The sequence below is a fragment of the Ammospiza caudacuta genome, chromosome Z (assembly GCF_027887145.1).
Source record: "Ammospiza caudacuta isolate bAmmCau1 chromosome Z, bAmmCau1.pri, whole genome shotgun sequence".
NCBI classification, from domain to species: domain Eukaryota; kingdom Metazoa; phylum Chordata; class Aves; order Passeriformes; family Passerellidae; genus Ammospiza; species Ammospiza caudacuta.
This window is the reverse complement of record NC_080632.1, coordinates 78,135,079-78,156,518: the sequence shown is the minus strand read 5'-3', so window position 1 is coordinate 78,156,518 and position 21,440 is coordinate 78,135,079. Positions and strand designations below refer to the sequence as shown.

The window sequence follows — 21,440 nt, the reverse complement described above, 5'->3', positions numbered from 1 at the left end:
CATCCAAGCAGTTCCACCTCTGGCCCAGCCACTCCTGTTCCCATACCCAGAACCATCTCCAGCACATCCCACCCTGGTTTTTGACAGGGAACATGGCTAAGCCCAGGAGGTGGGAATTTTAAGATTTGGGGCAGTATCTCAGGTCAGACTAGCTTCCCCTCAAACCCTGCTGCCTAAAGACTGTCTGCACAAAGATCAGAGCTCCTGATCTGCTCTTTCTGCCCTCGTGCTTTATCTGCCTTTATTCCCACTGTCTGCTCTCCATCATGGGTGGCATGTTGTGCCAGTGGTCTCTCCAGCTGCCCGAGCAGCTCTCTGTCTCCTTGACAAACCTTTCATCCTGCACCTCCTTCACTACTCAAGCCCCTGTGCTTTGCTCCCATTCAAATGTTACACCCCACCCCATGTGCTGACCCCAGCCATCACAGTTCTCTTTCCTAGAGAACTGATGGACTATTTGGTGGAGCCTGGAGTCTCTCCTTCTATCCCATTAAACAAAAAGCTTAGACTTCCCCATTTTACAGTTCTTAGCCTGTACAGCTTCCAAGGAAAAGCAAATCCTGAGGAACCATATATGCCAATCAGGTATCTGAGAGAAGTGACTGCAAAAGGAACCAGACAAAAAGGGAAGAAAAAGTCAAACTCTGGTTTCTCCAGTGAAATGAAGCCACTGGTGTGGTGGAGAAGATAAGGTGGCCCACCTGGTGGTGTTATCTGGTATTTTGTGGTCTTCACAGTCCCATCATCCTGCCAGGTGCTGCACCCGTTGTGCACTGGAGGAGGCATCACTGCTGCCAGTGGGACCTGGAGCTGGCACAGCTCCTGCCTGACCTGTCCTGGGATGCCTGTCCATGTCCTGGCTTTGCAGGTGCCAGCCGCAGAATGCTACACCTCCCCAAAGCAGCTTCCTTCACACAAGAGATACTGGAAAGCCAAGGTCTTGTCTGGGCCCCTGCTCACTCCTTTCCTCTTCTGGCCCTGCAGAAGTCCTGGGAGCCTGCTGTCTTCCCAGCACCCAGCCCCTGACCAAAGCTTGGGCGGAATGATCCTCCACAGTGGCTGGGCAGGTGGGGAGAAGAGGAGAGAAGAGGTCACTGTGTCCTGGTAAGTCAGTGTGAGTGGTGTGGGTGGCACAGTGCCCAGAGCTTAGAGAGCAGCTGCCCTTTGTTGTATAAATATGTGCATAAAGCCACGTGTGTTCCAGCCCAAGATCAGCCCAAGGTCAAGATACTGAGCAGACCTACCAGCAGCATCACAGCAGACATGGGGGAAAAGGAAAGGTTCTGTCTCATGCCACAATCTCCTGTGGGGAGCCCTATGGCCCTTCAGTCAGCAGAAACATGCGTAATGCCTTTTATGATCCCTTTTTGTGAGAATCCAGGCTACAGGGCAGCCACAGAGATGCTCCTGAATGACCCATAAGGAAGGGCCTGCCATGCCTCATGGTGTGACTTACATGCCAGGCACTGGCTGGTGGTGACACACTTGGCTCACCCTCAGCCTGCAGCACCGGGTGTCTCTTGTAATTACCCCCAGAGACCAGTCAGTCCAGGGCTGGTGCAATCAGCCACTAGAGAACAAGGGCTCCGCAGGGTGGGGTCAGACACAGGTGGACAAAAAGGAGGTCAGGGCAATCAGAGGCATTAATGGAACCAGGCTCCAGCATGCAGGACACATCAGATCAAAGCCCTGCACCATTTGTCTCAGCTCTGCCTTGTGCTGGAGCCAGCACATATTCCACTTGCTGCTATTTGTCCTCTGCTTATCATGCTACTGACCTGGGACCATCAGCCTCACATTCGACACTAAGAGAGCCAAGCAGGACCCACCCTCTTTCCCCATTTTTGACCCACTGTGGAGTACAAGGCTGCTGTCTGTGGGTCGCCCTGTTCTCTTGCTGTCATGCTGTTGAGATGTCCCCACTTACAAAAACACACTCCCCCTTCCCTTGCCTTTGTCTTCAGGAAAATCCCAGTACACCTTGTCCATGCCAGATCCATCTGTATATGCTGGGGTGCAGGTTTTTCCTCTCAGGCCCCATGGAGTATGCAGATGCCCTTCCTCAGCAGCCAGGGTGCCTGGACTCACGGAAGAAGACAGGACACAAGGAAGGTTGGCAGGGCTGCTCACGGAGCTCGCTAAACATAATGAGATTTTCAACAGCTGGGGGAAGCAATAAAGAGCTGTGATTGAATTTGCTCCAAGTGGCAGCTTCCACGACAAACACAGCACAGCTGCCTTCCCCCCCCACACTGGGAGGCCGTGCTCCAGCCTCAACTGCCTCAGCCTGCCCTGCCTGGAAAGGGCACAAGGACATGGGAAAGGGCTAGGAAATGCCTGCAGTCACAGGGAGCTCCCAGTTTTCTAGTGTGCAGGGAACTCATCCTTTGCTTTCCAGCTCCTCCAACACCTGGACACAGCATCACCGCCCACACATGGCTGTGGCAATGGTGACCTCCAGCTGAAGGGCTCCCATGGGCATCTAGAGTACAGCATGGTCACACTGCTCCCCTGTGCCCTGGCACAGAGAGGGGAAGCCAAAGGGGAAGGCAACAGACACAGGTGGACAGGCACACAGACAAATTCTCTACCTGGAGGTGGCTGTGTCCATATTTTCTCCTGTGAATAATCTGAGCAATGACCTCCCTTTAACCTGCCCTATTTAGCCCAAGCTGTAGCTTGTTTTTGTCAGGAAACAAAAATCCATGGTGTGGATGATGACAGGACCATGCGCCAGCCGAGGAGTTACTCAGGGAGGTGTAGCCTGGCTGACCACTGGCTCAGGGGTGGGGAGCTCCTTGCAGCACCCACCTCTTGCTCAGGCATCTGGGAGAATAAGCAGGGCTTCACCATCTCTGCCTAGGGCCAGGAGAGCAGAAGGGATGGGGAGCATCTCTCTCACTCACGCTAATGGGGCTGGGGTGGGATGTGTCCTTCTCAAGCAGAAGCTCAGTGCTCAAAGGGGAATGGTTCTCCAGTATTTCTTTCCCCTAGCAGGTTTTCTTTTTGTGAGTTCTGGATGGGAAAGGAGGCCAGGGGAAGCAGAGGATGCTGGTTTGCTAGTGTCAGGATCTCTGGGGTGAATTGTGCCAGAGGGTGTGTTCTGTAGGGTCTCTGGCAGGCACTGTGCTGAGCCATGCATGCCCTCACCAGACTTCCCCTACACATTGCTGTGCTGCTTCTGAGCTCCTCCCTGCAGCAGCATCAAGCCATACAGATCAAAGGGCAGTGACGAACCAGGGTGAAGGCTCTGGCTGCCCTGATGTCCCAGTTTATCCACAGCTGGCAACTCAGAACCACACAGATCCTTACTTACTCATTTCTCCATAGGGAGAAAATTCAGGGGGGGGAATTGTGGGTAGAGATAAGAGCAATTTAATAATTTTAACAATATTGTTGTTGCTGTTGCTGCTGTTGTTGTTGTTATTAATAATAATAGAAATTAAAAATCATAATTTTAATTAAAAGGAGAAGGATAAAACCAGAGTGAATTAAATGAGGCACAACACATTTGCTCACCACCCACTTATTGGTACCCAGCAGTTATCAGCAACTCCTGGGCATGGTGTTCTATGGCATGGAATATCCCTCTGGGCAGTTTGGGTCAGCTCTCCTGGCCCTGCCCCCTCCTGCTTTCTTGTGCACCTGCTCCCTGCCAGAGCCTGGGAAACTGAGCAGGGCTTGAGTTAGGGTAAACAGTGCTGAGCAACAGCTGGAACATCAGTGTGTTATCAGCATTATTCTCAACTGAATCCAAATCAGAGCACTGAAACAGCTACTGGGGAGAAAATGAACTCAACCCCAGATGAAACCAGGACACTTGCTCTCCTGTAACTGGTGCTGTGGGTCACAGGCACTGCCTGGTCTGAGGCCAGCCCACTCTAGTATGGCCCTGCTTGTCCCAGCACTGCAGCCAGACCAGGTTCTTGGCATCTGGGCTCCTGCCTCACATCTGGCAGAACCATAAGCCCTTCAGGTGTGCTGCAAAGTCCCTGGGGAGTGTTACTAATTGCTTGGCAGGAGATGAAGAAAGGCTGACACAACCTCGTGGGATGAGCGTGGAGCCGTTGAGAGCCACATTTCCTAGGTCCAGGTCAAGAGGACAAGGAAAAGCCCTGTTATCTGCTGGGCTGTGTTGAAGGATGGGAGCATGGCCAGGTACTGTGGGATAAGGTTTTCAGGCTGGTTCAGGAGCAGGCTGGGTAATGCTGGAGATGGTTGCATTGTCCCTGCCTGGCAAGAAGTGACCGGCTCTTGGTGATCTGTGAAGGTCCCTGTAGTGCTGAATCTCTGCAAGAATGTGGACTTGGAACTGTTGGAGCAAGTCAAGGAAAGGGCTTTGGAACTAATAAGGGGACTAGAGCATCTCCCCCATGAAGACAGGCTGAGAAAGCTGGGGATGCTCACGGTTCAAGAGAAGGTTGTGTGGACACCTCAGAGCAACCTTCCAGTGTCTTAAAGGGGGCCTACAGTGAAATCAGAGAGGGACTTCATCAGGAACTGTGAAGTGATAGACAAGGGGCAGTGGCTTCAAACTCAAAAAGAGTAGGTTTAGATTAGATATTAGGAAAACAATTTTCTCTGTGAGGATGGTGAGGCACTGAAACAGGCTGCCCAGAGCTGTGGATGTTCCAGCCCTGGCACTATTCAAAGCCAGGTTGGATGGGGCTTTGAGCAACCTGGTTAAGTGCAAGGTGTTCCTGCCCATGGCAGAGGGACTGGAACAAGATGATCTTTAAGGTCTTTTCCAACACAAACCGTTCTGTGATTCTGTGCAGTTGTGCTCACGTGGCCGCACACCACATCACCCCGGGTTACACGTGGTGCAGGCACAGCCAGAGCTGCCTGTCCCTCCTTTCAGAGGTGATGGCTGGCTTTCTTTTATCAGTGCTCTCAATGTTTTCAATTTCACTGCCCCCATGGGGCTCCCAGGAGGCACACACTCAGCTGGGCTCAGGCATCAGTGCCTCCCAGGCACAGCCACCAGTGTTTGCTTGAGGAGAAGCAGAGCCGGGAGCTGAAATCACTGTCCAGCACTAGGAGACAGGGATGGAAGTGGATTCTGTCTCCATGGATGTCACAGCTCTGGCACCCAGGCATGAGAAGCATCGACGAGATAACAGGAGGCAGCGAGCAAATGCTGCCAGGTGCTGTGCTGACTATGCTGGGAGAATATTAATGACACAACAAATATTTGCAGCCTTCGTGCTGCACACAGCCCCTCAATGGCTTTGCAGCTGGAGTGACAGGGAGGCAAAGGGGGCACAGCAATGTGCCTGCACAGCAGGGACCTTGCAGTCCCTGCTGGCATCTGGATGAGGGCTGCTGCAGCCTGCAGCCATGGTTCTGGGTGTGGAACATGCATGGCCCTGATGGGCTCAGCAGCACACAGGGCACTGGGAAATGTAGTCCAGCTGCATCACTGGACTGGGTGCCACTGGACACCAGCAGGCTGAGGCTGAGACCTTCTCCTGAGTACCCTGGGGTCCTCAAACTAACCAGGCTCCTATCACCCTGTAATGGCCCCTGCTGGGCCCTCAGCTCCCATTTCCTACAGGACAGAAAGGATGAGATGTTTTTCAGGGAACAGCTGTCTCATAAACAGGGAGCTGGGGAACATAGAGGACTTGGGGGTGGAGATCTGCAGGGTGATGTGTGGTAGTGTGGGAAAAGAGCAGAGATCTCCTGGCACAGAAGGAAAGAGGAAATTTGGGACCAAGAGGCTGCACCCACATTCTGGAGACAAGGACCAAAGGGAGTAATTTGAGTCAGCCAGCGCTCTTTGTCCTGCTCACCCCTGTGTCTGCACAGCCTCTCCAGGCTGGAAAACCCTCATGCACTTTAGCCTTGTGCCTGCTCTGGCAGCACACCCCTGGCAGCAGCAGCCATTGATTTTCCAGAGCATTTGCAGAGAAGGAGTCTCGGGTAGGGATGGGCTCTTGCACATGGGTACAGAGGAGGGGACTGCTCACGTTCTGGCTCTGGAGCTCTGAGCAGGGCAAGGCTTTGGTCAGGGTGGATTACTGGTGGCTCATCCCAATCAGAGCATTGCAAGGACCCCAGTGCCACCCCAGTGCCCCCAGTGCTGTTGTGGAATAGAGGTGGGAGTACAGCAAGGACCAGGTTTCCTGTGTGGAGAGCCCCTGCATCCCTCACTGCCCTGCACAGAGCCTGGCCAGCCCATACCTGTGGTGTGCCCTGATCCTTACAGGAGAACTCTGCGCTTCTACAGCTCCAGCCTCCATAGGCTGGTTGAAAGCTCCCACCCCTGCTCTGCCTGGGTGATGCACAATTCCCAGCAGGCAGGGTGAAGATGTTTACTAATCCCTGAGCCTTTTCTCTGCAGGAGAGGAGGGGTGTAGAGCCCAGAAAGAGAAGGGCAAGGAGGACAAAGTCCCCCTTCTCTCTCCCCTGCAGATCCACGTGAGCAGAGTACAGCCAGGGAGACCTCCTTCCTGCTTTTCCTCACCAGGGATCGAGGAGCTTAATTCAGGGTTTGCTGCAGGCTCAGCCCAGCCTGACTTTGCACCCAGCTGCTTAGTGTACTTGCCTGCACCATGGGAGGGATTTGGGGCACTGGAGACTTTTAGCCACGTCTCAGTTCAGCCCTGCTGTGCCAGGCAGGAGCAGAGCGTGATGGAAATAGCACAGTAGAGTTACCAGTGCTGATGAGAGAAGGGACTGCAAATCCTGCAGCAGCAATTTCCACAGTCAGAGCCATCTCCAGGGCTTTAATTTATCCATTACAACTTAATTGGATGTAAACCCAGTCACTTGTGCGCAGCAGGAGCTCTGATCAGGCAGTGGTCCTGAGTTTCTGTCTCCAAGAAGCCTCACCAGGCCTCCCCATCCCTGCTGTGGTGCCTTGACCATCAGGAATCTGCTGCACTCACATGGAAGGGAGAGGCTCTCATTGTAGCCCCAGGTGTGCTGTGCTCCTCTGAGCAGTGTCCCACATCACTGAGGAGCTGCTCATGGGGCTCATGTGTGTGCATCAGCATGCTCAGATACCCAGGGCTGAGCCACTGCCACCCATCTGAGCAGCCACAGCTGGACACCAAGGCAGGAGGGCACAGACTGAAGCCTCCTGACCCCACTGCCAGATGCTGTTCTCTCCTCCCATCCGTGGAGCTGCTCCTGTCATTTTGTCAGGCTGCTGTCAGCAGGACTGACATGTGAGGCTGAGGAAATGTAAGAATGTGGCCTGTTGCACAGCACTCCACCCCATGGCTGCAAAGCCTCGCTGGCACATGCTATCCAACAGCCTGGCAGGCTGGAGTGGTACTGGTGAGGGAAAGGATGGCTCAGACCCCTGAGACAGGGACTGGCTGAGCCCTGTCCCAAGTCTCTGCCCCTCCACATGTAGGAAACTTGCCCTGCACAAACCCACTCCCTCTGCAGGCCTGGAAGAGCAGGAATACCATGAATTCCTAGGGCGAGGGCAGGGCACTGTTCCCACTATAAATAAATGGGAGGCTCAGTTCTCTGCTCTAGCCCACAGGGTTATTCTCCCTTCTAAGACAAGGAAGAAAACTCAGCTCATGGCCCAAGGTGTTTATGTTGTGCTTGATGGCACCTGGAGCCGAGCCGTGGCAAAAAAAAATGCCACACCAAGAGATACTCCATGTGGCTGCTTTTCCCAGCAGGAAAATCAGCTGGAGTGGTGCAGGGCATGTGCAGCCAGTCCTACCACACAGGGAAAAAGCTGTTTGAGGGGAGCTGCACAGTCTGGGCTGTGGCAGCGCCCAGAGAGGAGGCTGGGGCAGGGCTGGGCCAGCACAGGCAGGTGGATGCCAAGGAGAGCGTCAGCAAAATGTGTGGGACTGAGCAAGGGCAGATCCAGCTGCAGAAAGTCCCTGGGCAGGAAGGACAGGACAGATCAGCCTCAGAGCAGGCAAAAGGCCTGAGGTGGGGGAGCAGCAAGCAGAAGGAAACCAGGGAGAAGTGGAAGAGCTCAGGAAAACAAGGAAGGCAAAAGGGTGCCAGAGGCACCGGGCATGCTGTCACTGAGAGGCTGCTCCTGCCTGCTCCTCCGGAGGACAGATGCACTGCCCCTGGAACACCACCCAGGCTAGGTGCATGGGCAGACTCCGAGCCCCTGATCCAAGGGCAGAGATCCAAGCCTGTACCAAGGGGGCTCAAACTGCCGACAGCTACTGTATGGGGGAACTGGTCCCACGACACTGTATAGGGTGGGGCTCGATATATGGGGAGATCCGATCAGATCTCCGTGCCTTTTGTCCGTCCATCAGGAACTGGGTGCTACAAAGACAAAGAGAGTCCCGTAGCTAAACGAGAAATCCCGGCAGGGCCCGGGGAAGGAAGGAAGTCCCGCACCTACAATGTGCATCCAGGTGGGACCCAGGGGAGCAAGACTCCCACGCCTCTAAGGCGCATCCAGGGGTTGAGGACAGTCACAGCCCTGTGTCCGTGGGGTGTGCCCAAGCTCTGCCCCGGGATCTCAGGGCCTCACAGCACACTCTGGCGCGCAGGGAGACGCCCTCTCGGCACCCACCGGTGCCCGGTGCCGGTGGACGCGGACCCCGGGGCGTCCGGGACCGGGCGGGCAGCGCGGGGCGGGGCAGGGCGGTGGTGGGGGGGCTCTCCCGCCGCGCTCGGCGGCGACGCCGGCGGGTCCCAAGGAGTTAAGGGCTGTCCCCGCCCCAGCCCCGCCCCGCCGGTGCCAGCGCTCGGGGCGGCGGAGGCACAGCGCCGGGCCGCGGCAGGGGTCGGGGGGGAGCCGGCGCCGGGCCATGAGCGCGGAGCGCCCCGGAGCGCCGCCCGCCCCGCGCCGCCGCCGCCGCCGCCGCCGCTGCCGCTAGCATCGCCCCGGGGGCCGGGAGAGCGGCGGCGCCCCGGCCGCGCGGCTGCCCCGGCGGGGATGTGAATGGCGCTGGGGGTGCTCGGCGGGACCGACATGGAGTGGGAGAAGCTGCCGCGGCGGCCCAGCGAGGGCGAGGGGGAGGCGGCGGGGCCGTGGCCGGGCTGCGGGCGGCTGCGGCCCTCCTCGTACCGGGCGCTGCGCAGCGCCGTCTCCACCCTGGCGCGCATCGACGACTTCTACTGCGAGAAGATCGGGGCCGGCTTCTTCTCCGAGGTCTTCAAGGTGTGCGGGGCGGGAGCGGGGATGGCGGGCCGCGGGGCATCCCGCCGCGATCGGGCGTCCCCCGGGACCGCGGCAACAGCGCAGCCCCGGCCGCGCCCTCGGCTGGGGAGCGCGATCCCCCGGCAGCCGGGCGAGGCCGGGGCTGCTCCGGGCGGTGCCGAGCGGAGCGGAGCTGGGGACGCCGCGCTCGCCCCGTCCCGGCCGGGGCGTTGTGCCTCCATCGCCCCGGGCAGGGGGAGGGGAGCGCCGGCTCTGTTTACAGCCGGGGAGGCTGAGCGCTCCGAGCGCCGCGCCGTGGGGTGCGCGGGGGGTCGGGTGGCGGCAGCCGAGCCCCGGGGACCCCCGTCTCAGGGCTGGACAGCCGAGCCCGCCCGGGGTGTGCCGGTGGCCGGCAATCCAGGTAGCGCTCCTAGGCACTGCAAGGTGATGTCCGGCGTTGCCGGGCCTGCCGAGCAGGTGATGTGCAGGATTCCCCGCGGGACCCCTACGAAGGTGTTTGGCTGTGGGACAGGGGTGTGATGCCGTAGAAGAGCAGGGGGCTGGCTCCTGGCGGAGCCCCCAGAGCTGCCTTTGTCCTCCATGCTCTCAGGGACTGTCAGGGTGGGGATGCCTGTGTGTGGCCCGTGCCCACGATACCGGAGTGTGAGTGCTGGTGGGGAGCTCGGGGTCTCCAGCAATGAGGCAGAGGTGCATGCTGGCAGTATCCTGCCAGGCCAGTGCTCTGCTGCTGGGGATGAAGGGCTGTGCCTCGGTGTCACCACTACCTCTCCCGGCAGAGGGGAGGTGTGTGCATGTGTTGTTTTCAGCGTCGGCATCACTTAAGGTACTGTAAGCCACGGGCCAGGACTGCCCTTAAGTGATGATATAGTGGCTTCATATCCCTCAAAGAGCGGCTTAGGGCTGGGCACAACCCCCACTACCTGCCACCACAGTCACTGAGGTCACAGGCAGCACAACCGTCAGGGCATTCACATCCTGGCGGTACCCTGGGGTCCCTCTCCAACCCTGACACCATTCCCCACTCAGCAGTGGGACCCCCTGACCTGTTTCCTCCTCAGCCACCAAAGAGGTGTCCTGTGAGGGGCCATGGAGAATGTGCAGAGAGGTCCCTTTCCTCCATGCTCCTTCCTGGAGCTCCCAGTGGAGCCATGACCTCCCTGCTGGCTGGGTTTCTGCTATTGATCTCTGGCTTGGAGTGCACAACAGCACCTTGGAGCAGAGGGAGGCATTTAATAATGTCAGGCGTGGATATGGCTCTTTAATAATGGATGTTCCCGTGTCTCAGCGAGGCCACAGTCTCTTCTTGCCTCGCTGTTTGTTTTCCCACTCTCTGCAGGAGCCACAAAATGCTCCTTCTCCCATACACTGTTCAGGTTCTTGTAGGGCCACTGGCACGTAGGATTTGGGGCATTGGCGAAGGTTGAGGGGTGGGAAGGGATCAGGATCAGTAATCGACATGTGTGCATGGTGGCAAGGAAGCAGGGATGGGAGGGGGCCAGATGGGGCTTTGTGCTTGTGCGGTGGATTGAGTCCAAGAGCTCAGCAGGATGGTGGGGTAAGCCTGGGATCTGAGCTGGGGTTTGGCCGCCAGAGCTCGTGAGGAGGACAGAGCTTGGCAGGGCAGCCCAGGACCCATTTTCCCCCCACCTCCCTTCCTCCTTCTGTAGCTTTCCAAGGCTGTGGGCACTTTAATTTGCCTGCTCTGTGTGGCTCCTGAGCCATATGTGATTCCAGCCTTGGTGGGTGAGGGGGACAGGGAGGGGACCTTGACATCTCTGCCCCTGCGCAGGTAGCTCGGTCCTGGTGTGGAGCTGAGCCAGGGCCAGGCAGGGTGCTGACACTGTCAGCATCTCACTGTCTTCTCAGCATTAAAACCAAAGGACTCAGTGTGTCCTAGCCCTGGTGTCCCAAGCTAGCCCCTCCAGTCAAGCACCTCTCTCAGAAAGGCTGTCCAGAGCAAAGAGGAGACACCAGTGACAAGAAGCTGCTCTTTTTCATGGCGCTTGTTCGTAGCTGATTACCCACTGTGCTGCAGAGCAGGGCTGTTTTCCCTCTGGAGCAGCTGGTTCTCATGCCTTTCCCTGTGCAATTTCAGAGGCACTAGGCCCCCCATTTTCTCAGATACACAGACATTGCAGGAAGCCACCTCTCTATTTCCAATTGACTGAGCAGATTGAGCCAGGTCTCTTTGTGCCAGGCATTTTCTCCAACCCTTAAACCATTGTTGCAGCTCTTCCTCAAATCCCTGTCTTACTTTCCCATGTTCTGGCTGCAGCAGACCCAGGGGCTGTGGGCAGCATCCTTGGGGCTCTATCCAGAGGCCTTCACTCATCTGAATCTCAGCCTCATGCCCTGATGTTGCACATCCTCTTGGAAATGCCATCTCCCAGGGTGCAGCTCTATGATGTGCTCTGTCCAGCACCCCATTTCCATGTTGTGTGTGTGTGTGTGGTTTAGCAGCTCCCAGCATGGGCATAGCTCAGGAGAGAGTTTTGGCATCACTGTCACTTGCCCATCTCTGCTCGCTTCCCCACCAACCTTTGGAGTTTTCTATTTACTTCCAATTTTCCGGTGCAACTAATGGATCAAGTCCCTTCCTCTTATCTGCTGCCCTTCATCAGGGACATTGCCTCGTTTTACAGAGCAGAATGAAGCAGCGTGACACTGATGGGGAAACTAAGGCAGGCAGGGAGGAAGTGAATTAGCCAAGGTCAGCCAGCCATGGCAAGGCTGGGAGCAGCCCTGGCCCCGCAGCTGCCGCTTGGGAGTCCTGGGCACAGGAAACGTGTTGTGCTGACCAGCTGGAGACCTGCCAGCCCCTCTCCTGCTCTGTCACAGGGCAGGCTCCAGCCTTGCCAGCCAGGCCAGGCAGTGATCTGCCACCACAGTGTAGCACTGGCACTGCCCCGGCCCCTGCTGTGCCCTAGGAGAACAGGAGGTGGGGGTTGCTGGTGCTCAAGCACCCTCCAAGAACAGGTGCTTTGTCTCATCCTCAAAGTCTGTCTTGACTGATTCTGCCTTTTCCATTTGATGAGCACGCTTTCCAGTCCCAGCCTGTTGTGTTACTGTGATTCCTGTGAGCTCAGATGCAGTTGTTGTGGGTGGCTGTGGGTTACCAGTGCCATTGCAAGCTCCCTTGTCCCCTCCTGTATCCCCCACAGAACTCTCAGGGGTGACGGGCGCAGGTTGGTGTCCCTGTATGACTGTGCCCTGCTTGTGTGGGGCAGGGCAATGAGCAGAGAGTGGGGCTGTGTGCCAGGCTGTCCCCAGTGCAGGCTGCCGGGGGGTGGCTGCTGAGACCTCCGGATGGGGAGATGTCAGGGAGCTTTGCCCCATGTCTAGACGGGAGCGCCGGCTGTGGGGAGGGAGCAGGCCGTCTGCTTGCTCTGATTAGCATGCTCTTTAAATAAGACTCTAATTTCCGCTGTTAAAAGAGCTCAGATCCCTTGTGCCCAGGCTGGGGCTGCCGCCAGCCCGGCCCATCCCCCAGCCCTGTGTGCTGGCGGCAGATGTGATGGGGACCAACATGCCACGGCACCCTGGCTCACCCGTGGAACCCCTGAATGCACCAGCCATGTGGGATGCCGGGGAGCATCGGAGAGGGGTGAGGGCTTGCCTGTTTCCTGGGTGGGGGACAAGTGGTATGTGCTCCCCCTGCAGCCCCACACGGCTGCCCGGCTGAGCTCAGCTCCGGGGAATGCGCTGGGATTCCTGGGCACTATGCCAGGGTGCATGAGAGAGGCGAGAGGGGACACCTTCCTGCCCGAGGAGGTTGTGCTGCCTGCTGTCTTCTCTGAACGGCAGTGAGGCAGGAAGCCTCCTTAGTGGGGGGCTTCGAGCCCCCTGCAGCCATGGCTGATGCCCTTTGCTGCGGGTTCTGTGTCAGGGGGTGCCAGGGTGCTGGGCTGGTGCTAGCACTTGGACAGACTGGGTAAACTGGGCAGTGCCTGTGGGAGTCATGGAAAGGGAGCATAACTCCTTCCCTGCTGTCCCAGGTCTGGGCTGGCCTTGAGCTGTCCCAGGTATGGGCTCGCCTTGCAGGGGAGATGGCAAAACAGGGCCTCACAAGTGAGTTCATTGGACAGCCTCAAGGACATCATGCCCCATGGGGGTGGAATCATGGAAAAAGACATTGGGGCAGGGCTGTACTGGGCAGGAGCTCCTGGGATCCCTGGGATAATTCCTGAAGAAGCGGCTTTCGCAAGCCCCCAGGCTGCCTCTCCTCCAGTGTAAAGGTGTCCAACCCCACGTGACTGCGCTCAGCCCTCACTCAGCCCATTCCAATGGCAGGTGGCTTTTTAATGAGGAATTCAGCCACGGCACCTCCCGACCAACCGTGTGGGGCTGAGCTGGCGCCCACCAGATGCTGCTCCCTGATGCAGGGCTGCCACTGCTGGCAGGGAGCTGGCCAGCCCTGCGGCCATGGCCACCGAGTGCCAGCACTGTGCATGCCACATGGCATTCCTGGGCATTCCTGGCGTGGGCGCGTGGCGCCGGAGCCTTGCCGCCTCCAGCCATCCCGGCGGGCATGAGCCTGCCTGCGACACTGAGCCCGGTCCTGCTGTCTGGCAGCTGCTGGTGCCAGCCAAACTGACCCAGCCAGTCCTGCCAGCCCCACGTGGCGTGGGAAGGGAAGGAAGCACTGCCACCAGGAGAGCTGGGTCAGGAATGATAGCTTTTGCTGGGCAGCACCCAGTGCCAGAGGCTGGGCAAGGCTGTGGATCCTGCTGGCCTTGTCCAGGCTCTGCCTTCCTCAACCCCCGGCTCCATGGGGAGCTGGAGGGACCAAGGGAGACTGTGCCCACCCTGCTTTGGTCACACAGGCCACCTCCTTAAAGCCTGCACTGAAGCCTGGCTGAGAGCCCAGTTTCTGGTTTCTGTTTCTGGTGCTGCCCTCAGCTGCTCCACCGACAGGGATGGGTGGAGGAAGGACAGCGATGGGTGAGATGGAGTGGGGTTTCCCCTTGCCCTTGGTCCAGGTGTGACCAAGGAGTCCTGGGGTGTCAGGATGGCATTGTCAGCAGTTCCAGGTGCTGCTGGGCAGTGGTGTGATGAGCAGGGCAGTGAGCACAGGGAGGATTGGAGCCCCATTAGAGGGAGCGCTCTGGGTGCTCCCCACAGCAGGCTCTGCAGTTTCACCCTGGGACAGGCTCTCCCTGAACCCAGGAGCTCAGTGTGTCCAGTGCTCAGCAAGGAGGAGGCGTGGGGAAATCCACCCTCCCTTCTCCCTGCAGCATGGTGGGTGCCAGGATAGGGGCCTGTGGTGGCAGGTGTCCAGGTGTCCCCTTGCCACTCGTCAGGGTCCACTCCGAGCTCTGCTGTCACGTGGCCCCTGTCAGTGGGTCAGGAGTGCCAGCTGGCTCTCTGGGGCTGGCTGGAGGTGGCACAGGTGTAACTGGAGCAGGGTGCCCACAGGCAGGTGTCTGCTGAATTATTCAAAGCCTCTGCATGAGCTCAGGGAGCTGATGGTGGCACGGCACAATTATTGCCTTTCACTTCCACTCTGACTGGGACTGGTTTGGCATCAGTGCACACAGACATGTAGAAGAACTTTCATAGAGCACTCATTTTCCCCAGGGCCTCTTGAAGGGATGTGCTGCTGCTCCATCCCCTGGGTGTTTTCTGCTGGATAGATCCCCATCGTGGCATGCACCCCAGGAGCAGTGCTGGCCATGGGGTGAGAGGAGAGCCCTGGAGGGGCTAGCATGGCAGCCTCCCTCCGTTGTGGTGGGGACAAGGGCCAAGCTCGGAGCAGGACAGGGGTGCTGGACATCCTGCCTCCTGCCAACCCCCTGTGTTTTTCCTGGGAAGGCAATCCCTGACGTGAGGGGTGTTGTGGGGGTGTTGTGGGGCTGGCCAGGGCTGGCACCAGCTCAGCAGCCTCAACCAGCATTGACTAAAAAGGAGAAGAGCAGGGAGCTGACGGCAGCACTGAGGAATGCCTGTGCCTCAGTGCACAGCTCCGTGTGTGCTGGGGGGCAGCTGGGATCCACTGGGTTGTCCCCCCGGGCAGCTGCTGCTCCGAGGCGGGGCTGGCATCCCACCCCCAGCACCTGCTCAGGAGGGGACCCTCAACACTGGTTTGGTCCCCCCACAACAGTGTCAGGTCAGGGCATCCCGTGCTCTTCCCTTGCCCTGCACATGCCAGGGAGCTGCAGATAGATGGGGTGTCCGTGCTTGGCCATGCTCCAGCTGCTGTTCTTGGCGGGGGACCAGGCCCCCAGATCGCATGACAGTGTTGGGCTGGGGCTGGCTAAATATACAGCTCATCCAGGCTCCATGCCCTGCCAGACTCGGGTCAAGCGCTACAGCTGGCCACACCTAGAGCTGGTTCCGAGGGGCCCCCTCTTTGCTCCACCCCGTGCTGGTAGGGTCTGGCTGGGTGGTGCTGACCCAAAACCAGTCCTCCCCGATGCTTCCCAATCCTGTACCTGCCTGTTCTTACAGTGGAGCTGGGCTCACAGCTTCTGGAGCTGTTGTTGCCTCTCAGAGTTCAGGGCAGTGTAGCTTGGTGGAGGGAGCATAACAAGCAGGGTGCCCCAGGAGGGATGGGGCTGTGTGTCATCAGTCCTGGGAGTGCTTGGAGATGTGGGTAAAGTGCCCCCCTAGCCCTGGTGGTCCCTGGGGTGCCGTGGGATGCTTAGCTCCCCTCTCTGGGCTGGGGTGGGAGCCAGGTGAAGCCTCGTGTTCATGGGGGCTGCAGAGGTGAGGCTCAGCCTTCCCTGCATCCCCTCCAGGTGCGGCACCGCCAGTCGGGGCAGATCATGGTGCTGAAGATGAACAAGCTGACCAGCAACCGGGGCAACATGCTGCGGGAGGTGCAGCTCATGAACCGCCTCTCGCACCCCAACATCCTCAGGTAGGACCTGCTCCCCCACTGCCGGCCCCCACTTTTCCCTGGCCTGGGGGTTTGGAGCTGCTACTGCTGCTGCTGGATAAGCTGTTGGGTCTGGTCCCTGCCACAGCCACCCTCAGATCTCCTCTGTCTCACAGGTTCATGGGGGTATGTGTGCACCAGGGACAGCTGCATGCACTGACAGAGGTAAGAGTGTGGCAACAGCCATGAGTCTCGGGGTTCCTGCAAGCCTGGGGAAGGGACAGTGATGCCTATGGGGACACATTCTTGGCCTGTGACATGTGCAGACAAGGCCTGCTGGGAGGCTGTGGTGTGGGTTGGTTGGAATATGCATTAGGAGGAGAGATGGGCATCCAGTGTTATGGGGGGGAGGCATGCTGTGGTGCAATGGCCTGGCTCTCCCCATCAGTACATCAACGGTGGGAACCTGGAGCAGCTGCTGGACAGCCCTGTGCCCCTCTCCTGGTCCATGCGTGTCAAGCTGGCCCTCGACATCGCCCATGGCCTACGCTACCTGCACTCCAAGGGCATTTTCCACCGTGACCTCACCTCCAAGGTACAGGATGTCCCCGGGCACCGCATTCCCATGTTGTCCCGTACCCGTGTTGCTTCCTTGCTGCCCGAGGTGTGGCAGGCTGGGGAGCAGGAGGCTGTGCTGGGACATCCTGAAAACACTGGCCAGGGAGGTAGGGCTGGTGCACTTGGTGTGACAGGTCCTCCTGTGCCCACAGAACTGCCTGGTGCGCTGCGAGGCCAGTGGCTACACAGCTGTAGTGGGTGACTTCGGCTTGGCAGAAAAGATCCCCACCTACAGGTACGTGGGCAGCATCCACCTGTCCATCCCCATCCCTGGAGCCCACTCAGAGCAGAAGCTGGAGAGGGATGGACCTTGGGGATGCAGCTAAAAGGGTGGGAATGACCGCAGGGCATCCCCTAAGGGGCAGTAATTAGCATTGACTCCGTGACTCTCAGAAGGCTGATCAATCACTTTATTATACTGCACTTATTAAGAAACCCATCACCCTCAAGAGGTGGTCACGATACAGGTGAACCCAATCGTTCTTTCAATCCAAACACCGCCACCAGCGGCCAGTTAAGAAATCACCCTTTGGTAAACAACTCTCCATAACACATTCCACGTGTTCTCAACAACAGGTGCAGCAAGTGAAGATAAGAATTGCTTAGCATTCTTTTCTCTGACCTTCTCACAGCCTCTCCCACGATAATGTTGTCAGTAGCCAGAGAGGTGCTGCCACAGGAGTGGGAGTGGTGAGATAGTCCCTGGCAGGGCAGACTCCAGGAGCAGTTTGGGAATGGCTAGGAGGAGGTGGAGAAGAGGGGGGTGTGACTGGGGAGAGATAAGTTTGCAGAGTGCATGGAAGAGGCTTAGCCCAGGAGGGGAGATGGAGATGGTGATCTAGTCTGCTGCAGCAGGGGGATGGGAGGTTGGGCATGTGGGGGACTGGGCAGCTGATATTCCCCTTATCTCCCAGTGAGGGCAGCGAGAAGGAGCCGCTGGCCGTGGTGGGCTCCCCGTACTGGATGGCACCCGAGGTGCTGCGTGGGGAGATCTACAACGAGAAGGTGAGGCTGCCCTGTGTGGGGCTTTACTCAGGCTTGCGCTGCCAGTGGTTTGCAGTCCTGGGGTGCATCCGGAGGGAAGGAATTGGGCATCCCTCTGGTGACAAGGTGCCAGAGCCCCAGTGTGGTGCTGCAGGGAGGAGAAGGACTGTGGCCTTGCAGCGTGGTGGGCACATCAGCTGAGGGCTGCAGGGTGCACTGACGAGTCCCTGCTCTCTGCAGGCCGATGTGTTTGCATATGGCATCATCCTGTGTGAGACCATTGCTCGTGTGCCAGCTGACCCCGACTACCTGCCCCGCACTGAGGTGACTGGGATGGGAACGGGGAGTTGTGGGCAGCAGCACTGGGGCTGGGGCCATTTCATCAAACAAGGGGGGGCCATTCTGTATGGGGCAGAGACCCATGTGCAGGACTGGTCCCACATCTCAGGGCTAGGGTGCTGTGTTCCACTTGCTGCCCAGGGAGGGAGGGATGGTCTCTGCTGGTGACTTCAGAACCCATAGTGAGCCTGGAAAGGAGAACAGGGCAGTTAAATTAAGGCAGAGGGCAGAAGTGGTACCTGTGTCATAATATCCCCCAACCTTAGCCCAATTTGGGGTGACATCAGAGTCCTCCCCTGCTGTGTCCCTGCTGGGGTGCTTCCAGATCCACAGTCCTGTGTGACAGTGCAGGGGGTAGGGGACCAGCCCATGTTGGATCCCCTGGGCCTTGTGGTGCCCTAGGAGACCCAGCCTTACTCTTCTTCCTTTCCCTGGTGCAGGATTTTGGTCTGGACGTCACCACTTTCCGCACCATGGTGGGAATTGACTGCCCAGCGGCCTTCCTCCAGCTGGCTTTTCACTGCTGCAGTGTGAGACTCCCACCTCCGCTGGCTGCCCTTCCCAGCTAGGGCAGGCGGGCAGGACAGGCTGCCTGGCCTGCTCACAGGGCGAGCAGGGAGCTGCCTCTGCTCTGCAGGGCTCCCTGGGGTGCTTGAGGAGGCACAGCCCTGATGGGGAATCCCTGCTGCCCACAGATGGAGCCCACCTCCCGCCCCTCATTCCTGGAAATCACGCAGTGCCTGGAGAGCATCCTGCAGCACCAGCTGGGCGCCGAGGGTGCCAGGACCACCCTGTTTGGCATCGGGGAGAGTCTGCCTGCATCTGGAGCTGCAGCTACACTAGCCACACTCACCGGTACGTGGGCGCCTCGGGGACAGGCCGTAGCAGGGTGGAAAGGTGGGGGAGTGTGGGGTTTCCCATCCCACCCCATCAGCTGTCGGGGAGGAGACAGGGGTGTGTGAGGTCTCTGGGATAGAGCTGGTCCCTGTTCCTCCCTTGGGGTGCACCCCTACCTTGTTGGGTGCCCGACACCCCATAGCACCCCACAGGGGCGGCTGCTGGCTGCTGGTGACACTCTCCTGTGCCCATGCCCAGGGGTGGCCAGGAGGTCAGCCAGCCACACCGAGCAGTCGCCCCTGCGTGAGCTGGGGACACAGCACCTGCAGCCAGACCAGCGCCTGTCCCGCAGCCAGTCTGACATGTTCCCTTCTAAGTCACGCACCCTGCTGCGGCCGCTGGAGCCTTACAGCGGGGCCAGGTCCAAGGAGACATCCACCCGTGTCAACCCCTTCTCCCATCGTGAGGACCTGAAGGGGGGAAAGATCAAGCTCTTTGACACGCCGAGCAAGTCGGTTATCTCGCTCACCTTCGACCTGCCGCCCCCTGCCCCACTGCAGCTCAGCAACCCCGTGACGCCCGAGCCCGCCGTGGAGGCGCAGTGCGACTTCTCAGCGCCCGCCAGCAGCCCCCGCAAGTGCCACTCTCTGCCCTCTTCTCCCGAGCTGACCCACCGGGGGGGCCTGGAGCTGGCTATGGGGTCCTCTCATCCCACTGACGACCCCCAGCCCCCCGCCCTCCTTCCTCCCCCAGCGTGGGGAGGAGCCCCCAGCCCCAGCTCCAAGGCAGAGGAGCAGATGGACCGCGGCCCAGACAGCTCCAAGCCGCCGCAGCCCGGCCCGCTGCCCCTCAACAGCAACTTCATCCGCACCTCATCCTCGGGCACGCGGGCCTGGCAGCCAGACGTGCGGGCCCCCAACGGGCTCCTCATCAACAACAACCACATGATGGTCAGCAAACCTCTAGCCTGGGGCAGCGGGCTGGAGCACGGCTTCTCTGAGTTCAGCATCTCCTGCGCAGCAGCGCTGGAGCGGACGGAGCGCTCGGCCATGCTGCCTGGGCACAGCTCCGGTGCCATGCTGGAGCAGGATGAAGTGCTACCCTGCCCTGGCTGCTGCCTCAGTCCCTTCAGCTTTGCTTCCATCTGCCACCGGCCAGCGCCCAGCCCGCCCCGCTACCAGAACCTCAACTGCGAGGCCAGAAGCCTCATCTGCCATGACCGGGGCCAACACCAGAAAGCCCCGGGGCCAGTGCTGGCTGAGCCCAGCCTGAAGCTGCCGGAGGCACAGTCCTAGTGATGGGGACCCTGGGGAGTGGGGCTGAGTCCAGCTGCCCCTTGCACCCCTCTGCAGCCGCAGCACTGGGCAGTGCAGGAGCCTGGCACACCCCCACGGTCTGTCATCACTCGATGCGTGGTGGCCACCAGTGGCCGTGGTGCCAAGTGCTGTGGCTGCCGCGGCGCTGCCCAGGCACTCAGTCACCCACCCCACCAGGATCAGCCTTGGGGATCTGCAGGGAACCCTGGAGGTGGGCTGGGTCTCTGCTGGGGACCAAAGTGCAATAACACTGCTGCCCTGAGCACTGCCCCGAGCGGCAGGGCTGGTCCCCCGCGGGGGCCACGGGGCTCAAGCCCTGGATCCAGGACCCCCTTTCCCCAAGGGCTCACCTTCCTGCAGGCTCTCGCAGAGGGGTTTACAATGAGCCTGCTACCTTGGGAGAACTGGGAGTTCCCCGCACCCAGGCGGGTGAGAGGGACTGGGCTGGGGTAGAGAGGTCAGCGTGTGTATGTGTGTTTTTGGGGATCCTGGGGGGCTGGTGGGTGAACCCATGTGTGTCCACAAGCGTGGGGAGCACAGCCAGTCCCTGACATGGGGAGAAGAGGGCAGGGGACCGTAGAGGGGCAATGCCTGTGGGCAGTGCACAGGGAGGATAGCCAGCACTAGGGTTGTCCCTGCCTGACTGATGCTGAGGGTTGGGTGCTGAGTCAGCACAGCGCCTCACATCTCCCTGGCACGCAGGTTTGGAAGCAGGATGCTGGCAGAGGGGCCAGGATGCCATCCTGGCATCATGGGGATGGGGCCAGTGGGCAGCACAGCTAGGCTGCCTGGCCCCCGGCAAGGGTGGGAGCCGGCTTTCCTCCCTCCTGCACAATGCACTGGTGAATGCAGAACTCTTTGTGTTTTTTTATTATTATTAATAATAATTGCTAGTAATATATACCCAGCTTATTTAAAGTGTTCAATAAAAACTGAATGTCCCAGCAACTCCGACTGCTGGCTCTGTCTCTTGGATGCACATCAGATGTGGGCCCAGAAGGTTGCATGGTCTTGCCTGGGCACTCTGGGGAACTCCTCCAGGACTGCAAACCAGCCTGGCTCAACCCAAGATCTCAACTCCCCTAAAGCACACATCGCGATTGAGATGCCTTGAGACAAATTCTTTTTCATTATTTAGGTTCTTTGGGTTCACGCCCTTGAATCCACAGTGTTTGCTGTGGTGTACAAGAAAACAAAGAGCAGAAAAACTGGGTCTCTTTATTGGTATAAAGTGAGTTTAGCCAGCAGACAAGACAGACGAGTGACACGTGCCCCCTCCAGAAAGCCTGCCTTTAACACCCTTTTGCTCTTCATGCAAGCTTACTCACACAGCAGTTCATCAGCTATATATGGCACACACAACCTGATCATAGACCGAGAGCATTTTCGCCTGGTTGAACATCACTTCCTCTGCTCTCACCTG

At 58.8% G+C, this 21,440-nt stretch overlaps 1 protein-coding gene across 1 annotated transcript; it reads left to right on the top strand.

The window, feature by feature from the left end:
• Window positions 1-8,851: 8,851 nt before the first annotated feature.
• TESK1 (testis associated actin remodelling kinase 1) lies at window positions 8,852-20,953 on the top strand. Its single transcript, XM_058823739.1, has 10 exons — window positions 8,852-9,106; window positions 15,844-15,965; window positions 16,100-16,148; window positions 16,372-16,518; window positions 16,694-16,776; window positions 17,456-17,546; window positions 17,766-17,849; window positions 18,305-18,394; window positions 18,560-18,719; window positions 18,960-20,953. The coding sequence occupies exons 1-10, from the start codon at window positions 8,888-8,890 to the stop codon at window positions 19,994-19,996; spliced, it is 2,082 nt and encodes a 693-aa protein (XP_058679722.1). The 5' UTR covers window positions 8,852-8,887; the 3' UTR covers window positions 19,997-20,953.
• The last annotated feature ends 487 nt before the right edge of the window (window positions 20,954-21,440 follow it).

Bases quoted from the DNA above. Each gene is read 5' to 3' on its own strand.
- TESK1 (XM_058823739.1), top strand. From the start codon at position 8,888: ATGGCGCTGGGGGTGCTCGGCGGGACCGACATGGAGTGGGAGAAGCTG. The intron at 16,519-16,693 runs GTACAGGATGTC...CTGTGCCCACAG, and splicing joins ACCGTGACCTCACCTCCAAG to AACTGCCTGGTGCGCTGCGA. The intron at 18,395-18,559 runs GTGAGACTCCCA...TGCTGCCCACAG, and splicing joins TGGCTTTTCACTGCTGCAGT to ATGGAGCCCACCTCCCGCCC.